Source organism: Mustela erminea, chromosome 10 (genome assembly GCF_009829155.1).
Source record: "Mustela erminea isolate mMusErm1 chromosome 10, mMusErm1.Pri, whole genome shotgun sequence".
Classification (NCBI taxonomy): domain Eukaryota; kingdom Metazoa; phylum Chordata; class Mammalia; order Carnivora; family Mustelidae; genus Mustela; species Mustela erminea.
Window position 1 is genome coordinate 48,476,545 of NC_045623.1, and position 23,828 is coordinate 48,500,372.

General features: G+C 34.7%; 1 protein-coding gene across 3 annotated transcripts in view; it reads left to right on the forward strand.

The window, feature by feature from the left end:
* Positions 1 to 20,080, forward strand: part of LRRIQ3 (leucine rich repeats and IQ motif containing 3) — a 225,671-nt gene extending 205,591 nt beyond the window's left edge. The window contains exons 7-8 of one of the 3 annotated variants that reach the window (XM_032301745.1): positions 1,935 to 2,658; positions 19,451 to 20,080. In XM_032301745.1, coding sequence (XP_032157636.1) covers positions 1,935 to 2,658; positions 19,451 to 19,607 — 881 coding nt within the window. In that variant the 3' untranslated portion in view covers positions 19,608 to 20,080. The remainder of the gene's footprint in view (positions 1 to 1,934; positions 2,659 to 19,450) is intronic. The other 2 variants (XM_032301743.1, XM_032301744.1) reach the window with 2 other exon arrangements.
* The last annotated feature ends 3,748 nt before the right edge of the window (positions 20,081 to 23,828 follow it).

Below are 23,828 nucleotides of genomic sequence, written 5' to 3' on the forward strand. Positions count from 1 at the left end.
TCCGTAAAAAACCAGAAGGACTGGGTTCTAAGAGCTTGTATGTTGGTGAGCACGTGGAGATTTGGGCAGAATGGTGTGCTTGGAGAGACAGCATGCAAGCTTTGTTCCCTTTCCCCGTACCTTGCCCTATGCATCTCTTCTGTCTGGTGGCTCGTGAGTTATATCCTTCTATAAAAAAACAGTAGTCTAATAAGTAAAATGTAAAATGTTTCTCTGAGTTCTGTGAGCCACTCTAGCAAATTGAACCCAGGCGGGGGTTAGTGGAACCTCTAATCTATAGCCAGTTTGTCAGAGCTCAGGTGATAACTTGGACTTGTGATTGGCATCTGAAGGGTGTAGGGACTATTTTGTAGGACTGAAACTTTAACCTATGGGAGGTGACCCTATCTCCAGGTAGACAGAGTGTCAGAATTACTTTGAATTGCAGGACACCTGGCTGGTGTTGGAGCATTGCTTGGTGGTATGGGGAAAAAAATCCCAATCCCCCATATGAATTGAAATCGATGACCAGAATCTTTAGTAACTTATTAAAGTTGTGTTTTCTATCCCTGATCTTTTTATTCTTGGCCAGCTTTCTCATGCCAAGATTTACACAGAAAATCAAATAACACAAAAGAATACTTTTTCTAGGTGGTTCCCCAGACCATATCCTATTTACTCTAGAACTCTAGAACTGAAATTCTGTATTTTGTTCCTCTGTGTCTAGTGCCTTGCTTTGGACCCAAACTTTTAATAGACTTTTCAAGACACTTTGACTTTGTATCCTGTATATTACCTTTTATACTTGCTAGACTTGATTTTCTACTTCGCTTTAGACTGCTTCCTTTTCTAATGTTAATATTCCTATGGCCCCTAGTGAAAATCATGCCTGTTTGCTTCTTCCCTGCTGCCACCTAGGTCCTACCCTTCTTTATGGTCACTTCAACTTCCATCAAATCTCTACCAGTGGATTTGCATTTGACATATAAAGACTTTAAGATAATTTTCTATTAGAAAAAATAAAACTGTTGTAGACTGTAGTTAGTAGAGATGTAATTTTGGTAGAGGGAATTAGTTAAACATGGGAAACATCTTTTCCTAAGACCAATAAGCATAACTTTTGGGAAAAAAATTGTATTTGCCATGGATCCTATAATCATAACTAGGTTTGTCAGAAAATAAACAAATAGACCCAGAAATATATATTGATTCAAACATAATTACCATTTATTTCTGGCTTCTGTAAGAATCCAAGTTTGATTAATTCTGGTGAATACATAGTTTTTCAAGCTGTGATTCAGGGAGCCAGGGTCCTTCCACACTGTGGATTCGCCATCTTCTAGGGCCTTATCCTTATCTCTGTCTAGTGAGTCAGAAGATAGAAAATATAGAGAAAACATATTCATTTCCTTAGACCAGAAATGACACATATTACTTCTGTTCACACTTTACTAGAGAGGACTTAGTCTCATTACTATACATTACTAACAAAGGAGGTTGAGGGATTTGTGTATCCAATAAGAGAAAAAACAATTATGATGGTAGCTATTCATTTCTACCAGTTAAGACAAATAAGGTAAAATGGATTACAAAGTCCTTTACAAGTATAAGCTAAAAATAACTAAGTGTAAAAATAATATGCCCCATTAAGTACTAAGTGTAAGATAAGATACTGCTATTCAGTCATTGCCAGTTAAGTGATTGTGAGAGATAATGCCGGAAATACAGGAAATCAGTGCATTTTTGAGTTAAATGGTTTCAATAGTGATTTCCCTCACCAAAATCACTATTAAAACACAAGTTTACAAAGAACATCAGTGGGGAAAATGCTCCTTAATAAAGTCAATAACATGTTCTTGTCATCTTTATTAATGTAGCTTTCAAAACAATAGGGGCAGAAAATAAACTGCTTAGCATTTGTGAAATGTATTATATTTGTCTTCCATATGATGTAGGTCAGAAGGAGTCTGAAGATGAAAGTGAGAATGAAGAATTGGATGCCAGTTTTAGGATATCAGTGTTCAAACTACCCATACATACTTCAGAATCACTGAAGTATGCCGCATTATTGAAAGAAAAATATTATTTTCCTACATATGTCCAGCCATTTCCTACTACTCATCAAAAACCAGCAATCAATAAAAAAGACATGCTGTTGAAGAGTAATGTAAGAAAAGAGTTTTTTACAGCACACAGAACTGGTATAAAACTCCAAACACTTTGGGATATTGATAAATATTACTCAGAACAAAAGAAGCAGGAAAGCCATAAGAAAAAAATAGCGGCTATCACCATTGCACAAGGTGCCCAAGAAAGAGTTCACTCAACTGTTCAAGAAAACCTAAATAAGAAAAAAAATGCTGCACGAAAGCTAATTGCAAAAGATAACGAGACAATTCAGAATGGTTTACTACAACTTTGGCAGGACAGATTCAATTACCTCAAAAAAGTTAGAGAGAGGAGAGCTATGTTTCTAGCAGAAAAAAAACAAAAGACTGAAGACCGTTTATTAATTCAAAATATAAGTAATGAGCGCACTCTTTTATCCAAAGGAATTATTAAAATGGACAGATTGAGGAAGAATCAAGCTGTCTTACAAGAAAAATGTCTGATTGTTCAGCAAAGACTAGAAATGGAAAAATATCAAAAGAATTTATTAAAACAAATGAAGGAAATCAGGTAAGTACAGTTTTGATATTATAGAGGCTTTTAAGTCAATTACATGTTAATATTGTATACTAAGTATTGGGACCTAATAAACAGTACTTTGTTTATAGCATTCTCTTTGAAAAATAGAGACAATAAAAAAGGACAAAAATGTTCTTATATATTACCAAAGATGAGACAATAAAACAACTCCGTCTCATCCTACCTCCACCTCAACCAACAAAACCTGCTTCTTAACGAATGGCTATTCTTTTAAATGACAATCATCATTAGCCTCTGGACCATTGCTAGAAACCAGTCTTTTACAACTCAGTCTCTCACAGTGGCAACATCTAATAGGTTTCCTTATTCATTTTACTTTTAAAAGGAGTCTCAAACTGATCCTTTTCAATCCCACTTCTCCCATTCTAATGCAGACTCAGAGTCATTCTAAGATTCACAATTTATCCTTCAAATTGAGAGTTCCATCTGCATTCTCAAGATATCCTTTCTTCAACCCAAATCTGTTCTCTAGCCAAGCTTCAACTGTCTTTTATTTTTTTAAATATTTTATTTATTTATTTGAGAGAGACAGACAGAGCTTGCAGGGAGGGTGTTGGGAAGAAGGAGAGGGAGAAGTAGACTCTCTGCTAAGCAGGGAGACTCACCAGGGACTCAACCCCAGGACCAGGACCATAAGATCATGACCTGAGCCTAAGGCAGTGACTTAACTGACTGAGCCATCCAGGCACCTGCCCACAACTGTCTTTTAAAATTAAGTTCTGATCATATTACTTCCCACGTAAGTATATTGATGCTTTGCCATTGTCCAACAGAATAAAATCAGAATAGCATTTCAGACATCATACTTTGTTCCAATTTAACTAGACTGGTCTCACCAAATTTCTGCTTATAGCCTTTCCTTCTTCCCCTAATAGCACTGTTTGCTCCATACAGACTAAATTATTCCCAATTCTCTACCCAAATTTGTAGCTTCTTATTCCAGTGACCTTACTAGTTCTATCCCCTTTTTCTTAAAATATGAACTTTGAAAGAGTACTACAAGCCCATAATGTTAGTGCTATCTACATATTATTATGCAACACAAGCCTCTTATTATTGTGCAAATTAGAAAGATTTGGAATGTTCACATTGGTGAGGGGTTAGTGCCTGTATGAGAGGACAAGGCACGTATTTCTCCAGGGAAACACATCACTAATGGCTGATGCTTGGCTGAGTGTGACTGTATTTCCATTTGTCCCCTATTTGCCCCTGTCATGCAGTGTATGAACTGTACAACCACTGACAAAATTCATCCTTTTATTATTCATCTTTTAGTAACCAACTGAAATGATACCTGTACTTTTTACCTTTCCTCAACTGTTCTTCCGGTCTGAATTAATTCCTTTCATTTGGTGGTTCTTCCATAGTACTTGATTTAGATCTCAGTTGTAGCAGTTACTATGAGATGGCCTTTATCAGTTTAGCTCGTAAAGACCTTTATGAAATAATTTGGTCTATCTTTTCATTTCTAGTACAATAGTTTCCTAACTAGTTTGTAAACTAGTACAGTAATTTCCAAAATCTATTCAGTAATTATTTATTGAAAAAAATAGGATAAAAAAAGGTTTTTGAATTAGTGATGATTGCATATAAGTCCATTTAAGTCATATGCTAGATCCCTGGGGCAAGCGCATAATATGTATATATATATATATATATATATGTGTGTGTGTGTGTGTATCTATATATCTATATCTGTATCTGTATCTATATCAATAATACATATATAATGTATGAATATATATGTTTGTATACTGTATATATACATATGTATATTAGTGTGCTTAATACTTCAGCCATTGGAATGAGAAATAATGTGTATTTTTTCAGAATGTGTAGTGAAGATATAAAAACAAAATTATTAAATATATACTAAAAATATAATTAACCAAATTTTGAAAATAGCTTCACTAATTATTAGAATAGGTATCTATCTTAAAATAAGTGCTTATTTCATGATAGTAAATTTTTCCTACACTTTTTTTTTTTCTATCTCTCTGTGATCATTGGCATTTCTACTAGGGAACACCTTCCATTCAAATCATTTAAATGGTAATTCATTTTCAGCTATTGAAGATGTCAAAGTGATATAGGGACATAAAGATTATTTGACACCAATAAACTGAAAATCTAAGTGGGAGATAAGTCACCCAGCAATAAGACTACCAGAGTTAAATAATAATACAAACATAATATAAGAACTTCAAGACAAAATTAAAATTTCTAGTTAAATGGTAGGTAATAAATAAATGAGAGTAATCTAGGACACCTTCAAAGAGAAAGCATAACTAAATATCAAAGCGTTAATTCATTTCAATTCTCCCCAACACCCCCATATAAAAATTAATAACATATTCTTGATCCTTTAAGAACTCACCATTCAGTGGCAGGTATAAGCATATACTTGAATCATTACAAAAAATACAAGTAGGAAATTGCAGTTGTCAATTTGAATTTGGAAAAGCAAAGTACTGGGGGAAATCATAATTGGCAAAGTGGATGAGCAAAATTAAAGAGTTCAGAATAGGTAACATGGAGGGGAGAGGAAGGAGGTAGTGAATATTGCTCTACTCATAGCAGAGATTTTTTTTTAATTTTTTATTTTTAATAAACATATATTTTTATCCCCAGGGTTACAGATCTGTGAATCACCAGGTTTACACACTTCACAGCACTCACCAAAGCACATACCCTCCCCAATGTCCATAATCCCACCCCCTTCTCCCAACCCCCCTCCCCCCAGCAACCCTCAGTTTGTTTTGTGAGATTAAGAGTCACTTATGGTTTGTCTCCCTCCCAATTCCATCTTGTTTCATTGATTCTTCTTATACCCACGTAAGCCCCCATGTTGCATCACCACTTCCTCATATCAGGGAGATCATATGATGGTTGTCAAAAGAAATGAAATCTTGCCATTTGCGACAACATGGATGGAACTAGAGCATATCATGCTTAGTGAAACAAGTCAAGCAGAGAAAGACAACTGTCATAGCAGAGATATTTGAAGAGGGATGACTGAAAGTGCAGTTGCTTAAGAAACATTAAATTAGCTTAGAAAGGGACTGTAATTTCAGTGGACAGTCACATGGTAAAGACCATTAGGAATCCTACTTAAAAAAATAAAACTTATTTTAAACATGCATTTTACCACAGAACCTTTATTTCAAGAAATGTCTCAGAATGCTAATCCTCAGAATACACTTAGGACAAAGCTCTCAAAATTTTTAAATTCAAAATTTTTAAAAAAATTGTTTTATGATGATTTTTAAATTTTAAACTAAACTTAGTGCAAAGACTCTGAAAATTAATATTGACTCAAAATATATTAAGCTATATTTAATAAATTTAAACTATTAGTTGTCAAAGGATTTTTTTAATGAAGAGTATAATTGACATATACCATTATATTAGTTTCAAGTGTACAACATAATGTTTTAATAGTTCTGTATATGGTAAAATGATTACAATAAGCCTAGTTAACATCTGTTACTACACATAATTACAATTGTTTTCCTTGTGATGAGAACTTTTGAGATTTAGTCTCTCAGCAAATTTTAAATACACAATACAGTGTTATTAACTATAGTCACCATGCTATATTCCATCCCATGACTTATTTTATAACTGGAACTTTGTGTCTTTTGACCTTATCCATTTTACCTACTCCTTATCCCCCACCTCAGGCAAGCACCAATCTGTTCTCTGTTATCTGTAAGTTCAGTTTGTTTAGATTCCATACATAGGTGGGATCATATAATATTTGTCTTTCTGTCTAACTTATTTCACTTAGTATAGTGCCTTCAAGGTCCATCCATGTTGTTGCAAATAGCACAATTTCCCTCTTTTTATGTATAAATGATATTCCATTGTATATATACTAAAACTTCTTTCCAAAGGATATTTTTTAGAGCATAAACTGTAACTCACACTATAAAATGAACATATCAAAGATTTTATTTAACTAATTAAGGAACCAATAAGATGTTTTAGCCAGTTCAAATGACAATTCTAGGAGCACGTATATATAAAGGCAATCAGGAATGCCAAAATAAATTTAGTCATTATCCACCAGTGATAATTATAACTCCACTGGACTAAATTCGCTTATACTTTTATAGACAAGAATCATTTGTATTGCTCATAGCTTTCTTAAACTTATATAGTGTTGTAGAATAGATCAATGAGATTGAAAGACACAGATAACTCTGAAAGGTGCGCTAGAAAGGATCCCAGTACTCGTTTTTTTACTCTTTCAAAGTCTTTTACACAATTTTGTCTGATATTAGATTGGAGCTTATCAAGTCACAGTTTTATCCTGGTGACATTTTTAACTATCCAAACAGTGTAAATACATATGCCTAAGGCTTGCCTAGAAATACTTAGCGATCCATATTGCTGCTTATTTCATCTACATTTTTAAAAGCTGATTGCTGAAGTATAGTTTACATATAGTATTACATTAATTTCAGGTATACAACATAATGATTTGACAATGCTATGCATTACAGAGTGCTTACCACCATAAGTGTAGTTAACCGTCTGTCACCATACAACATTATTACAATAGTATTGCTTATATTCCTGATACTATACTTTTCATCTCTCTGTGCCTGAGGGGAAGTGGGTAGGGTGATGGGTGAAATAGGTGAAGTGGATTAAAAGGTACAACTTTGAATTATAAAATAAACAATTTATAATTTTAAATGTTATCACTAAAAAGTAGTTTGTACTAGAAAAGAGCATAAAGTAATAAGAAAGCATTTGCCTTTTCCTAGTTAAAAGCAATTTTTAAACTATTTATTGAAATTCTTTATATAATATCTTTTTAAGTATGAAAATATTTTATATATTTCTCGGCCAAAATTTAAAAACATCATCCTTAATGTATACTGTGTGTGTGTATGTGTGTATGGTTTTTGGAAAAAATTTTTCTATAATTTAGTATATATTTTGGAAAAGAGAATGAAAGCTAGTCTAGTATATCAAAATACAAATCTAGTGCAAATCAATGTTAGAGGAATTCAATCAGCTTAGTTTTATCACAGCAAATTGAATGCCTGGCCATCATTAATTTGTAGAGGATACAGAGTCAAATGAGTTTCCTAATGTATCTTAACTGAATTATCTTCTCTTGCAAGCTGTTGCAAAGATATTATCCATCTCCTTGAAAACACACAGGAATAAGGCAATATTCTGGCTATGTAGGTAACATGTCCTAAAAGACATTACTGAGTTTTATTATAAGTGTTTTTCAAGTAAAGATTTTGTATCAATATGCAGAAGAGAGCAGTGAGTCAAAAAAGTAAAGTCTGGCCAGAGACCTCAGCAATTTTTCAGTTCTTTTTCTCCTGATTCTTCATTAATGTATCAAACACTTGACCTAAAAGCATTCTGATGAATCTCAATTGCTAGGGAAGTCATTACTGAGAATTTAGTTCCTGATCCTGCTGTGGAATGAGGAAGCATGAAAAAAGAAAGAGGAACCATAAAGCTCTAGTTTAGAAAGTTGATAAACTATCTGCAAGGGTATTTAAGACTGAATTAAAAAAGAGACTTTGAAATGAGAAAAAAAATATATCTCAGGTAAAAGCTGGTCATGAAATTTCCAAAATATTCTTATTCATACTCTGATGAAAGTTCTCAGGGCAGAACAGCAGGGTGTCCATTTTGCAGTAAAGTATCAATTAGCATGGAAAATCTGGCACATACGGCATTTTATCTAATTACATCATCTTCTGCTTGTCCTTAGTTTGGTCATCAGCTTACCTCCTAGACTACTCTCTTCATTTACTGTGGTGTTTATATCCTGATTTATAAAGCTCTTCTCCATCCAATTCAGCTGTAATCACAGTGAACTTCCAAATTCATAAGAACAGCCCTCCCAATTGCCTAATATTTTTGGATCTCAACAACCTTTAAACTCATTTTCATAGACACATAAAGGCTTTCTCATCACTTGGAACTGCCCTACCTCGTAAATCTTTAAATCCTTGTATACTTATTTTTGAATAAAATATTTTATCTTTTCAATTCTTGTCTTCTTTTATTTCACCACATGAATTATTCAAATATATTATGACACTCGAGCCTCAAATAAACTTCCTTAAATGTTTCTTTTCTTTTCATTTCTACCATGGCTTCCAGGATTCTTCATATCAGTTATTCTTTTCTCCATTTCATTCAGTGTCTCTGAAGTCTTTTCGTTTCATTGCCTCCACAATGCTAACCACCCCAGCTCCTACCTTGGAATAATCCAACTATCTCTATGCTTTGTGTTCAGGTTAAAATGACTAAAAGAAATCACTAGCTTTTAAATTTACACTAATATTAATTGTATGGCCTCCAACTTTAGCTTCTCCCTCAGTTGGTTACTCTTTTTCCTCTTATCTGTAACAGTACATACATGGCAATAAGAACTCTGAACATGTAATTAAGGGTACTAATTCATGGATCTTAAAATAGAGAAATTATCTTGGATTATCCAGACAGGTCCAATGCATCACATGAGGCTTTACATGTAGTAATAGAAAAGAAAGGCAGAGAAATTCAAAGTAGGAGGATTCTATGTGACATGGCTGCCTTAAAGATGAAAGAGACAATGTGGAAAGAATGAGAAGGAGATGAATTCTGACAACAACCAAGAATCTGGGAAACAGGACCTCACATCCTGGATGAGAATCATAGCCGTGGGGCTCATGGGTGGCACAGTCATTTGAGTGAGTGACTTGTGGTTTTGGCTCAGGTCATGGTATCTGGGTCTTGATACTGAGCCTGCATCAGACTCCCAACTCTGTGAGGAGTCTGCTAATGTTTCTCTCTGCTCCTCTGTGCACTCTCTCTCTAAGACGAATAAATAAATCTTAAAAAAAAAAAAAAAATGAAAAAGAAAAAGAAAGAAAGAAGAACCACAGCACCGGCTGACATCTTGATTTCAGCCTTGTGAGAAACAAAGCAATAAACCCAGCTAGCTAATCCATGCTGTGCCTGGGCTTTTGACCCATGAAAACTATAAAATAATAAAGTGGTTGTTCTTACAAGCCAATACCTTTACAGTAATGTGTTACACAGCAATAAGAAAATACAAACTTTAACTTTGTTCTTCCTTTCCCAAGATTGCTTTGGTTAATATCAGACCTTTGCATTGACATAGAATTGAAATTTTAATAAATTCAAAATACCTAAGTTTAATAATTATTCATCTTAATCTTATATCTTAATATAATCTTAATCTAAATTTGATCTTCTATAAATGTAAAACAAATTTAAAAGTTAATTTCTACCAAAAAGACTCTTAGCATATTCATTGGGGTTGCATTGCATATATAGATAAATTTGGGGATAATTAACATCTAGATAATACTGTCTCCCAGTCCTTGAAATGGTGGAACTTTCCATTAATTTAGATCTTCTTTAATTTTTCAAAAATAGTTAATTAAAAATAATAATTTTCACTCATAAGTCTTGTATATCTTTTGTTAAATGTACACCTAAGTATTTGTTTTTATTTTTTTGATGCTATTGTAAATGGAATTATTTCTTAGTTTTATTTTACAATTATCTGACCCTGGCATATATAAATATAATAGATTGTTATTTCTCACTCTTCAATACTTTTTAATAGTTTAGTTTTTTTTGTTTTCATTGTGTTCTTTTGTTTGTTTATTTTTTACATTTAGTCCAGAGTTTATAATTGTTATCTGTATGATGTTTATTTTAATACATTTTTTAGACTGAGTTAATACTATTAATTACATGTGCAAAGTCCCTTTTGCCATGACTTCTACTCTGCTACATGTCCAGATATAGCTACTCTCTAGAAATCCAGATTCAAAATAGTTAATAGCTAATTTTCATTGAATGATTATTAAATGTCAGGCATTCTAAAGGCTTTAAATGTATTGGCTATTTAGTTCTTACTAAATCCTATGAGTTAGACTACCACTTCTTAAAGATAAAGAAAATGATTCAGACAGAGTTTAAATAATGTGTCCCACATCTCACAGTAAGTTGCAGACCTGCATCTCAACCCCAAGCAGAATGGCTTTACTACATTTTCTCTTATCCATTAACCATTGCTTCTCTCTGGTCAACTATGTGAGCATTACCACATGGACAGCCAGGCTCCTTAAACACAGTATTACCAAAAGAGAATTCTAATATTTCTTTTCATCTGGCTGCTTTTCCTATATTTCCTATCCTGATGAATACCATTATTATCCATCCAGTAAAATGAATTATTAAATGTCAGGCACTGTTCTAAGGATTTTAAATGTATTAACTCATTTAGTATTTTACTGAACCTCATGAGTTGGATTATCCCCTTTTTATAAATGAAGAAAATGAGGTAAAATATTTCAGAAAACTGAAATAACTTGTCTAAAATCACATAGTCAGTAAGTTGCAGACTTTCCAAATTTGGCCTTTCTTCTACTCCCTAAAGACAGATTTCTGAGTATATGTAAATATAATTTTTTTATAAACATATAATATATTTTTATCCCCAGGGGTACAGGTCTGTGAATCGCCAGGTTTACACACTTCACAGCTTTCACCATAGCACATACCCTCCCCAATGTCCATAACCCCACCCCCCTTCTCCCAACCCACCTCCCCCCAGCAACCCTCAATTTGTTTTGTGAGATTAAGAGTCAATTATGGTATGTCTCCCCCCCAATCCCATCTTGTTTCATTTATTCTTCTCCTACCCCCTTAACCCCCCATGTTGCATCTCCACTTGCTCATATCAGGGAGATCATATGATAGTTGTCCTTCTCCAATGGACTTATTTCGCTAAGCATGATACCCTCTAGTTCCATCCACATTGTCACAAATGGCAAGATTTCATTTCTTTTGATGGCTACATAGTATTCCATTGTGTATATATACCACATCTTCTTTATCCATTCATCTGTTGATGGACATCTACGTTCTTTCCATAGTTTGGCTATTGTAGACATTGCTGCTATAAACGTTTGGGTACACATGCCCCTTTGGATCACTACATTTGTATCTTTAGGGTAAATACCCAATAGTGCAATTGCTGGGTCATAGGTAGTTCTATTTTCAACATTTTGAGGAACCTGCAAGCTGTTTTCTAGAGTGGTTGCACCAGCTTGCATTCCCACCAACAGTGTAGGAGCATTGCTCTTTCTCTGCATCCTCACCAGCATCTGTCATTTCCTGACTTGTTAATTTTAGCCATTCTGACTGGTGTGAGGTGATATCTCATTGTGGTTTTGATTTGTATTTCCCTGATGCCGAGTGATGTAGAGCACTTTTTCATGTGTCTGTTGGCCATCTGGATGTCTTCTTTGCAGAAATGTCTGTTCATGTCTTCTGCCCATTTCTTGATTGGATTATTTGTTCTTTGGGTGTTGAGTTTGTTAAGTTCTTTATAGATTTTGGACACTTTATAGCCCTTTATCTGATATATCATTTGCAAATATATTCTCCCATTCTGTCAGTTGTCTTTTGGTTTTGTTAACTGTTTCCTTTTCTGTGCAAAAGATTTTGATCTTGATGAAATCCCAATAGTTCATTTTTGCCCTTGCTTCCCTTGCCTTTGGCGATGTTCCTAGGAAGAATTTGCTGTGGCTGAGGTCGAAGAGGTTGCTGCCTATGTTCTCCTCAAGGATTTTTCTGGATTCCTTTCTCACATTGAGGTCCTTCATCCATTTTCAGTCTGTTTTTATGTGTGGTGTAAGGAAATGGTCCAATTTCATTTCTCTGCATGTGGCTGTCCAACTTTACCAACACCATTTATTGAAGAGGCTTTTTTCCATTGGACATTCTTTCCTGCTTTGTCAAAGATTAGTTGACCATAGAGTTAAGGGTCGATTTCTGGGCTCTCTATTCTGTTCCATTGGTCTATGTGTCTGTTTTTGTGCTGTCTTGATGATGACAGCTTTGTAATAGAGCTTGAAGTCCGGAATTGTGATGCCACCAACTTTGGCTTTCTTTTTCAATATTCCTTTGGCTATTTGAGGTCTTTTCTGGTTCCATATAAATTTTAGGATTATTTGTTCCATCTATTTGAAAAAAATGGATGTTATTTTGATAGGAATTGCATTAAATGTGTAGATTGCTTTAGGTAGCATAGACATTTTCACAATATTTGTTCTTCCAATCCAAGAGCATGGAATATTTTTCCATGCTCTTCCTCAATTTCTTTCATGAGTACTTTATAGTTTTCTGAGTATAGATTCTTAGCCTCTTTGGTTAGGTTTATTCCTAGGTATCTTATGGTTTTGGGTGCAATTGTAAATGGGATTGACTCCTTAATTTCTCTTTCTTCTGTCTTGTTGTTGTTGTAGAGAAATGCAATGGATTTATGTGCATTGATTTTATATCCTGACACTTCACTGAATTCCTATACAAGTTCTAGCAGTTTTGGAGTGGAGTCTTTTGGGTTTTCCACATATAGTATCATATCAGCTGCGAAGAGTGATAGTTTGATTTCTTCTTTGCTGATTTGGATGCTTTTAATTTCCTTTTGTTGTCTGATTGCTGAGGCTAGTACTATGTTGAATTGCAGTGGTGATAATGGACATCCTTGCCGTGTTCCTGACCTTAGCAGAAAAGCTGTCAGTTTTTCTCCACTGAGAATGATATTTGCGGTGGGTTTTTCATAGATGGCTTTGATGATATTGAGGTATGTGCCCTCTATCCCTACACTTTGAAGAATTTGATCAGGAAAGGATGCTGTACTTTGTCAAATGCTTTTTCAGCCTCTATTGAGAGTATCATATGGTTCTTGTTTTTCTTTTATTAATGTGTTGTATCACATTGATTGATTTGCAGATGTTGAACCAAACTTGCAGCCCTGGAATAAATCCCACTTGGTCATGGTGAATAATCCTTTTAATGTACTGTTGGATCCTATTGGCTAGTATTTTGGTGAGAATTTTTGCATCTGTGTTCATCAAGAATATTGGTCTCTAATTCTCTTTTTTTGATGGGATTCTTGTCTGGTTTTGGGATCAAACTCATGAAATGAGTTTGGAAGTTGTCCTTCCATTTCTATTTTTTGGAACAGTTTCAGGAGAATAGGGATTAGTTCTTCTTTAAATGTTTGGTAGAATTCCCCGGGGAAGCCGTCTGGCCCTGGACTTTTGTTTGTTTGGAGATTTTTGATGATTCTTTCAATCTCCATACTGGTTATGGGTCTGTTCAGGTTTTCTATTTCTTCCTGATTCAGTTGTGGTAGTTTATTTGTCTCTAGGAATGCATCCATTTCTTCTGGATTGTCAAATTTGTTGGCATAAAGTTGCTCATAGAATATTCTTATAATTGTTTGTATTTCTTTGGTGTTAGTTGTGATCTCTCCTCTTTCATTCATGATTGTATTTATTTGGGTCCTTTCTCTTTTCTTTTTGATAAGTCTGGCCAGAGGTTTATCAATCTTATTAATTCTTTCAAAGAACCAGCTCCTAGTTTCGTTGATTTGTTCTATTGGTTTTTTTGGTTTATATTTCATTGATTTCTGCTCTCATCTTTATGATTTCTCTTCTCCTTCTGGGTTTAGGGTTTCTTTCTTGTTTTTTCTCCAGCTCCTTTAGGTGTAGGGTTAGGTTGTGTACTTGAGACCTCCTTGTTTCTTGAGAAAGGCTCGTACCACTATATATTTTCCTCTCAGGACTGCCTTTGTTGTGTCCCACAGATTTTGAACCATTGTGTTTTCATTATCATTTGTTTCCATGAATTTTTTTAATTCTTTAATTTCCTCTTGACCCATTCATTCTTTAGAAGGATGCTGTTTAGTCTCTATGTATTTGGGTTCTTTCCAAATTTCCTTCTGTGATTGAGTTCTAGCTTCAGAGCATTGTGGTCTGAAAATATGCAGGGAATGATCCCAATCTTTTGATACCGGCTGAGACCTGATTTAGGACTGAGGATGTGATCTGTTCTGGAGAATGTTCCATGTGCACTAGAGAAGAATGTGTATTCTGTTTTTTGGGATGAAATGTTCTGAATATATCTGTAATGTCCATCTGGTCCAGTGTGCCATTTAAGGCCTTTATTTCCTTGTTGATCTTTTGCTTGGATGATCTGTCCATTTCAGTGAGGGGAGTGTTAAAGTCCCCTACTATTATTCTATTATTGTTGATGTGTTTCTTTGATTTTGTTATTAATTGGTTTAGATAGTTGGCTGCTCCCACGTTGGGGGCATAGATATTTAAAATAGTTAGATCTTCTTGTTGGACAGATCCTTTGAGTATGATATAGTGTCCTTCCTCATCTCTTATTATAGTCTTTGGCTTAAAATCTAATTGACCTGATATAAGGATTGGCACTCCTGCTTTCTTCTGATGTCCATTAGCATGGTAAATTGTTTTCCACCCCCTCACTTTAAATCTGGAGGTGTCTCGGGTTTAAAATGGGTTTCTTGTAGGCAACATATAAATGAGGTTTTTTTTTTTTTTTTATCCATTCTGATACCCCGTGTCTTTTGACAGGGGCATTTAGCCCATTAACATTCAGGGTAACTATTGAGAGGTATGAATTTAGTGCCATTGTATTGCCTGTAAGGTGACTGACTGTTCCTGTATATTGTCTCTGTTCCTTTATGATCTACTACTTTTAGGGTCTCTCTTTGCTTAGAGGACACCTTTCAATAATTCCTGCAGAGCTGGTTTGTTGTTTGCAAATTCTTTCAGTGTTTGTTTGTCCTGGAAACTTTTTATCTCTCCTTCTATTTTCAATGATAGCCTAGCTGGATATAGTATTCTTGGCTGCATGTTTTTCTCGTTTAGTGCTCTAAATATATCATGCCAGCTCTTTCTGGCCTCCCAGGTCTCTGTGGATAAGTCTGCTGCCAATCTAATATTTTTGCCATTTTATGTTACAGACTTCTTTTCCCGGGCTGCTTTCAGTATTTTCTCTTTGTCACTAAGACTTATAAATTTTACTATTAGGTTATGGGGTGTGGACCTATTCTTATTGATTTTGAGGGGGGTTCTCTGTACCTCCTGGATTTTGATGCTTGTTCCCTTTGCCATATTAGGGAAATTCTGTCCAATAATTCTCTCCAATATGCCTTCTGCTCCCCTCTCTCTTTCTTCTTCTTCTGGAATCCCAATTATTCTAATGTTGTTTTATCTTATGGTGTTATTTATTCTCGAATTCTCCCCTCATGGTCCAGTAGCTGTTTGTCCCTCTTTTGCTCAGCTTCTTTATTCTCTGTCATTTGGTCTTCTATATCGCTAATTCTTTCTTCTTCATCATTTATCCTAGCAGTGAGAGCCTCCATTTTTGATTGCACCTCATTAATAGCTTTTTTTATTTCAACTTGGTTAGAATTTAGTTCTTTTTTTTCTCCAGAAAGTTCTTTTATATTTCCCAAGTGTTTTTCTCTTATATCTTCCATGCCTTTTTTGAGCCTAACTAGAACCTTGAGAATCATCATTCTGAACTCTAGATCTGACATATTAACAATGTCTGTATTGATTAGGTCCCTAGCCTTCAGTACTGCCTCTTGTTCTTTTTTTTGTGGTGAATTTTTCTGCCTTGTCATTTTGTCCAGATAGGAGTATATGAAGGAGCAAGTAAAATACTAAAAGGGTGGCAAAGACCCCAGGAAAATCACTTTAACCAAATCAGAAGAGATCCCAAATTTGGGTGGGGGGGAGGAGAAAGGAGATAAAAAGAGGTTCAGGAAAAAAAAAAAAGAAACAATTAAAAAAAGAAAACAAAGAAAGAATAAATATAAAAACGAAGAAAATATATATATATTTATATATATATTTTATATAATATAATATAATATATATATAATATTATATATATATATACATATATTAGATAAACTAGTTAAAAAACCTTAAAAAAGAAAAGGGTGAAAGTTTAAAAAATTTAGCAGCAGAAGAAAGAAATTGAAAAAGAAAAAAAAATTAAATTAACTGCAAGACTAAAGAATCATGGGGAGAAAGCCATGAGTTCCGTGCTTTGCTTTCTCCTCCTCTGGAATTCTGCTGCTCTCCTTGGTATTGAACTGCACTCCTTGGTAGGTGAACTTGTTCCTGGCTGGATTTCTTATTGATCTTCTGGGGGAGGGGCCTGTTGTAGTGATTCTCAATTGTTTTTGCCCCAGGCAGATTTGCACCACCCTTACCAGGGGCCAGGCTGAGTAATGAGCTTGGGTTTGCTTTCAGGAGTTTTTTTTCCCTGAATGCTTTCTGTAGAGTTCCGGAGGACGGGAATGAAAATGGCGGCCTCCCAGTCTCCGGCCCAGATGAGCCAAGAGCTCGGGGCCCCACTGCTCAGTGCACCCTCAGAGAATAGCGCCCAATTACTCCCATCTCCCTGCCTCTGGCCACGCTCCGAGCTCACCCAGCCTGTGACCTGTTCAAGGTTACCCTGAATTGAGAGCTCACTCCTTGGCTCTGTCTCTGTAGCTGGCTTCCCCATTCTAATACCTGTCAGCTCTGCGACACAAAGACACCCCTGATCCTTCTGTGACTCTGTGGGACCTGAGGCCATGCTGACCCCACGTGGGCTTCACTCCGGTTTAGCCTCTGAGCGATGTCCCTCAGCAGAACAGACTTTTAAAAGTCCTGATTTTGTGCTCCATTGCTCCGCAGCTTGCTGGGAACCACCCCTTTCCCCCCAAGTCTATCTTCCCATCACTTTGGATTCACTTCTCCGCCAGTCCCACCTTTCAGAAAGTGGTTGATTTTCTGTTTCTAGAATTGCTGTTCTTCTTCTCTTTGATCTCCTGTTGGATTTGTAGGTGTTTGCAATCTTTAGATAAGCTATCTAGCTGATCTCCTGCTACCTGAAGTAGTCTCAGCCTGCTACTTCTCCACCATCTTGTCTCCACATATGTAAATATAACTGAAGAGTTCTATGATCTGCTGTAAGTCTGTTTCTTCAGAGTTATCTGTTCCACTGTCTCAGAAATTAGAGTGTTGTCACTTCTTAGAGCATGCCAAGCTGTGCTATTATCTTGCCTTTATTTTAGTTGTTCATGCTATTTAAACAAACATACATGAGTGAAATGTTCTTCCCTTATACTTTCTGCCTAAAAAATACACATCTTTCAAGACTCAGTTCAAGGATTATTTCAAATCTGGTCTTCTTTTTTTTTTTCCTTACCCCCTTCTTTAGATAATATTTACTAATTTTTTCATTATGCCTTCCTTGTATTGTTACATAGTGCTTTAATTATACCACTAAAATATTACTTATGTATTCATTATTTCTCTACTTTTTATAAACTTCTCATACTTATGTCATATTTATCTTTATGGTTCCAGCATCTAGGGGCATTATAATACATAATTAATGTATGAATGAGGATGAAAGAGTGTAGTCCTGTAAGGACCAGGACATTTTCTAGTTTTGACAGGGTAACCTCATTCACCTTTTCCCAACTTAGAGTCTATATTAGTCTGCTGGTGCTGCCATAACAAAATACCACAGACTGAGTGGCTTAAACAACATAAATTTATTTTCTCACAGTTTTGAAGGCTAGAAGTCCAAGATCAAGGTATATCAAATTTGGTTTCTCAGTTTTAAGATCTTTTTTCCCTGGCTGCCTTCTCATTATGTTGTAATATGATGTTTGTTCTATATGTTCATATCCTTAGCATCTCCTTATCTTTTTAATAAGGACACCACTCATATCATCTGCCTGATAACGTTTAAAATTAATTACTTCTTAAAGACCCTATCTCCAAATACAGTAATATTCTAAGGTACTGGAGTTTAGGACTTCAATATGAATTTGGGGGTTGGAAGTGGGAACACAGTTCAGTCCATAACAGCATCCTAGAAAAAAATTGGATATAGTGAGGCTTAAATAAATGTTTTGCGGGGCGCCTGGGTGGCTCAGTGGGTTAGGCCACTGCCTTCGGCTCGGGTCATGATCTCAGGGTCCTGGGATCGAGTCCCGCATCAGGCTCTCTGCTCGGTGGGGAGCCTGCTTCCCTCTCTCTCTGCCTGCCTCTCCATCTACTTGTGATTTCTCTCTGTCAAATAAATAAATAAAATCTTTGAAAAAAAAATAAATGTTTTGCAATTTTTTTTTTTTAAGATTTTATTTAGGGATGCCTGGGTGGTTCAGTTGGTTAAGTGTCTGCCTTCTGCTCAGGTCATGATAACAGGGTCCTGGAGTGGAGTCCCTAGTGTCTGGGCTCCTTGCTCAGAAGAGAGCCTGCTTCTCCTTCTCCCTTTGCCTGCCCCTCCCCCTGCATGTTCAGTCTCTCTGTCAAATAAATAAATACAGTCTTTAAAAAAATAAAAGATTTTACTTATTTGAGAGAGAGAGAGAACATGCACACACAAGCAGAGGGGAGGGACAGAGGGAGAGGGAAAGGCAGACTCCCCACTGAACAGGGATACTGATGAAGGGTTCAATCCCAGGCCCCTGTGTTTAATGACCTGAGCCAAAGGCAGACACTTAACCAACTGAGCTACCCAGGAGTCCCCAAAATTCTGAAAATCTTAGCATAGACTGGTTTAGATGCCTTGTTGAGAATCTAAACAAGGATTTATGAAAATTCTGTTACAACCAATAGAAATCTTAGAAATATTAGAAATAATATAAATATTATTAAATAGATTATAGGTATTTATTTATTAAATAAATTATAGGTATTATTGATATAATAAAATTCTATGCAATAAGTGAAGTTCTAATTTTTTTTCCCATTTGTATGTCTGTTTTAAAAACATCTACTTACCATTAATAATCTGAATGATTGTTACACTTTTTGTTTTTTAAAAGTATCTCGTTCTATTACTTTACCTTTTTTCTTTTTAGGGCTCAAGAAACATATAAAAAACACTGTAAAGAAAAATTTGTTTTTGATATGATTGCCTTTCAAAAAGCTTGTGAAAGATTTGAAGATGCTAAAACAAAAGCTGCAATTATGAAAACGAATTTCATCTTTCAAGTTCCCAGAGGAGTGACAAAATGAACCAATGCCAGGTTACATCTGTGGTCCTTTTGAATTATGGCTAATATGTTTAGTTGAAGGACTTTGAAATAATGCTATGAAAGAAGAAATATTCTATGTAACAAGATGGATTTGTATATAAATCTTCTAAAATATAAACAGTAATTAAACTGTTTCTCTTGTTGATCATAATTTAATTTGAATCAAGTTAACTTGACACCCCCAAAAGGTTCCTTATATTTCCAGATGTCCAAGGAACATTTAAAACTTATTTAATTTATTTCAGGAAATAATACAAAGGCATTAATTGTATTGCTTCATATCCCAAGGATAGTTACCCTAAAGCTATTTTCAGTTTCTCTGGCAATCTTAGCATAGTAAATTTTGCCCCAGCTGCTGACTTTTATTAAGACACTGTGTACCTTGATTAGTTTCATTACATACTTTCATATATTTAATTATATTTCCCATTTATTTTGTTAAAACAATTTCTGAGTTTCTTATTTCAAAATAAAATCTTCACCATTATATCAGTGATTCATATCCTTATAAAAATTCAGAAAATGTCAAACATAAACCGGAAATTAAGCATTCCTTTTGGCTTCCTTGGTGATTATAAGATTTTTATATATTTACTTTTGATGTATTTGCCTTTTGCATACATTTGGGGGAAGAGAGTAGAGAAAGACAGAAGACATATAATTATATAATTGTGATTATAAAGTATACAGAAATAGTACACATGTTAATGTTAAGTCTATTTAATACACAGTCATGGTAAAATTAGAAGAAAGATATAAAGGAGATATAAGTTTCCTTTGTAAAGTGTAAGTTAATTTTCAATAGTTTTTTCATTTATCTAGAAAAATAAATGTCTATTATTATGACATGCTCACTTAATACAGTGCCACTCAAAATCTCTCCTTATACTCATCAGTTATATATGCAAGTTTTTAAGTGTCTGTTTTTAAAATTCTCTAATTTTCTTAGTCTATGGTAAATTTTCAAAAATTAAGTATTTTGAAATAGCAGTTATTCAGTTATGCCTCTATGCTGGACTGCTAAAAAAATGTTTGTAGTGTTTTCCTAATTTTGGTAAAATAATAGCTGTCTATTTAATTCCATGTCACCAGCTCTCAGTTTGCTGTTTTACAAATAACTAATTGAGTAATTCATACTGATATTTCTAATTTTTCTTCGAAAAACAAAGAGAGATAGTGTGAGGTGGTAAAAAACATGACAGATATAGTTTCCTATAACAAGTTAGATAATCTCTATGGTATCCTAGTTTTCCTCTCTATATTTGGAAATAATACATATCTTTGGGGAATTTAATGAGAAGAATAATACATGTCATATAGTATTATTATGAAACTTAACCGAGGGGAAAAAAACACATAAAGCAACACAATGCCTTCTATACAGTAAGCACTTCATAAAGGTAAATGTTTAGTGATGAAGGCAGAAGTCTTCTCTATTTAGCTATAGGAGGAATTGTCATCTATTTATATAAGATTTGAGGAGAGAGAGATATCATCAAGAAATAGAATTTTGCCTGATATATTTGGATATAATTTATTTATTGAATCAGTAACTATACTGAAGTTTTGTTGACCTTCCTTTATTCTACTATGCTATACTCTTTATCTTTCATAACCTTTATCACATAACAGGTTATCAATAACATCCTTGATTATTTCTGTCTACCCAACTGTTAGCTTCTTAAAGGAAAAACATTTTACTTATCTCTGTGTTTCTATTACTTTGTACTAAGGCAGATATTATATTACACACAATGCTTTTTTTGTTTATAACTCTCTTTTTCTATTTAAGTTCTATCCCAGGTCAATCTAATGACCTTACTGTTTTGAAGAATCAAAAATCTGTATCTCTTCTATCTTTAGACTTAGTATGTCTCCTATATTTCCAAATGCATGCTAGACTTGGAAGGCATTAAAGTACCTTTAAAATCATATGTTAAAGGGGCGCCTGGGAGGCTCAGTGGGTTAAGAACTCTGCTTTCAGCTCAGGTCATGATCCTGGGGTCCTGGGATCGAGTCCTGCATTGGGCTCTCTGCTTCAGTAGAAGATATTTTTTCTTTCTTTCTTTCTTTCTTTCTTTCTTTCTTTCTTTCTTTTTTTTTTAAAGATTTTATTAATTTATTTGACAGAGAGATAGCACAAGTAGGCAGAGTGACAGGCAAAAGGAAAGGGAGAAGCAAACTCTCTGCTGAGCAGGAAGCCTGATGCAAGGCTCAATCCCAGGAATCTGGAATCATGACCTGAGCCAAAGGCAGACGCTTAACCTACTGAGCCACTTAGGTGCCCCATTTTATTTTTTTCTTTTACTGTACAACATCTTATTAAATATGAAGCCCTATAAATTCTATGTGCAGAGGGTCTCTGTGTCAGAGACTGGCTGACTTTTCAACAAACCTATTTCCTATTTCTTCAGGACATGATTAATCTATATTTTTCAGCCTCCTTTGTGCAGTTAATTGTGGCACAGGACTGAATTTTGACCAATGAAATCTGAGTAAAAATGATTTCCAGCTCTACAGGTATGTACCATGCACTGTCCTCCATGATTTTTTCTTTTCTTTCACCACCTTGGAAAACATGCTAAAAATGACTGAGCTACAAAGTGAAAAGAGCATAGGTTCTTGAATCATGGCTTATAGTGTGATCAAGAAAACCTACTGTGTTCCTTAATTGATCCAAAGGAAATTCAATTATGATAAGGTTTTTGTAACACAACTGACTACATTAAGCCAGCAGTTAATAGTGATTTAATCAACAGAGAACTTGGTACTCAAAGTAAGGATGCTGCCATTACAAAATCCCAATAAATACGCTCTTTGCTTTCCTGGATAGTGAGGAAACTAACATTGAGAATATAAATATGGAAACTCGGGTCTACTGATAGTGTATCCCAGGGGTTAGCAAACTTTTTCACTACCAGTTAGTAAAGTTGTAGGATTTGTGGGCCATACAGTTTCTAGTTTTGCACTGCTATGACGTAAGAGAGACATAGATGAGATATACAAAGCACTCAGTTCATGGTAGTGATACTTATGTACAAAGGCAGTAAACATTTCATAAACTAATGAGAAATGATTCATTCTCTTGAGATTTACCTGGTGTCTTTTTGATACATTTATATCATATTTTGAAGAAAAATTTTCCTAAAGTTGCTTATTTTTCTGCCAACAGGAGTGAGTCCAGGAATTGCAGAGGCTAACAAAAGTCATTCCATGGAGGGGGAAATGGCAGAGGGACAGGATAACAGCAGGAGAAAAGAGGCCATTATGCAAATATACATTCATTCATGTAATCACATTAAGACAAGCTTAGAAAGGGACTCTAAAAATGTTCTCAGATAAAAGTTTTCTGCCTATTATTTGATTAGTCTATTATTTTGGCTATGTATTATTAACTACAATAATTTGTTAATAGGTATACAATATAAAAAAGATATAAACTACATCAATAACCTAAAATGTGAGTGGAGAGAGAATTAAAAGTGTAGAGTTTCTGTATGCTAAAAAAGGTAGATTATTATCAGCTTAAAAATAAGATGTTATAATTATAAGATATTTTGTGTAAACCTCATGGTAACCACAAAGGAAAAACCTGTAGTAGATACAAGAAAGGTTGACATAAAGGAATGAAACTATATCACCACAAGAAGTTAAAAAGGAAGACAGCAAGAGAAGAAGTAAGGAACTGCAAGGTCAATAAAAAATTAACAAAATGACAATAATAAGGCCTTGTCTATTAATAATTATTTTAAATGTATATGTATTAAATTCTCTAATCAAGAAATAGAATGCCTAGATCTATAAAATATAAGATCCAATGTAAGTATTTATTTACAATTTTATTTATTTATTTGATAGAGAGGGAGATAGCAAGAGAGGGAACACAAGCAGGGGGAGTGAGAGAGAGAGAGAGAAGCAGGCCTCCAGCTGAGCAGGGAACCAGATGCAGGTCTTGATCCAAGGACCCAAAGGTAGAGGCTTAATGACTGAGCCATCCACATACCCCTGATTGTATTTATTCACCTAATGCTGGGGCACTTAAATGTATAAAGTTAATACTAACAGAACTGAAAGAGGAAATAAATAACAATAATAGCAGAAGACTTTAATACCCAATTGACAACAATGGAAAAATCACCAGACAGAATACCAATAAGGAAACAGCAGATTTAAACAACACTATAGATAAAAAAGATTCAGC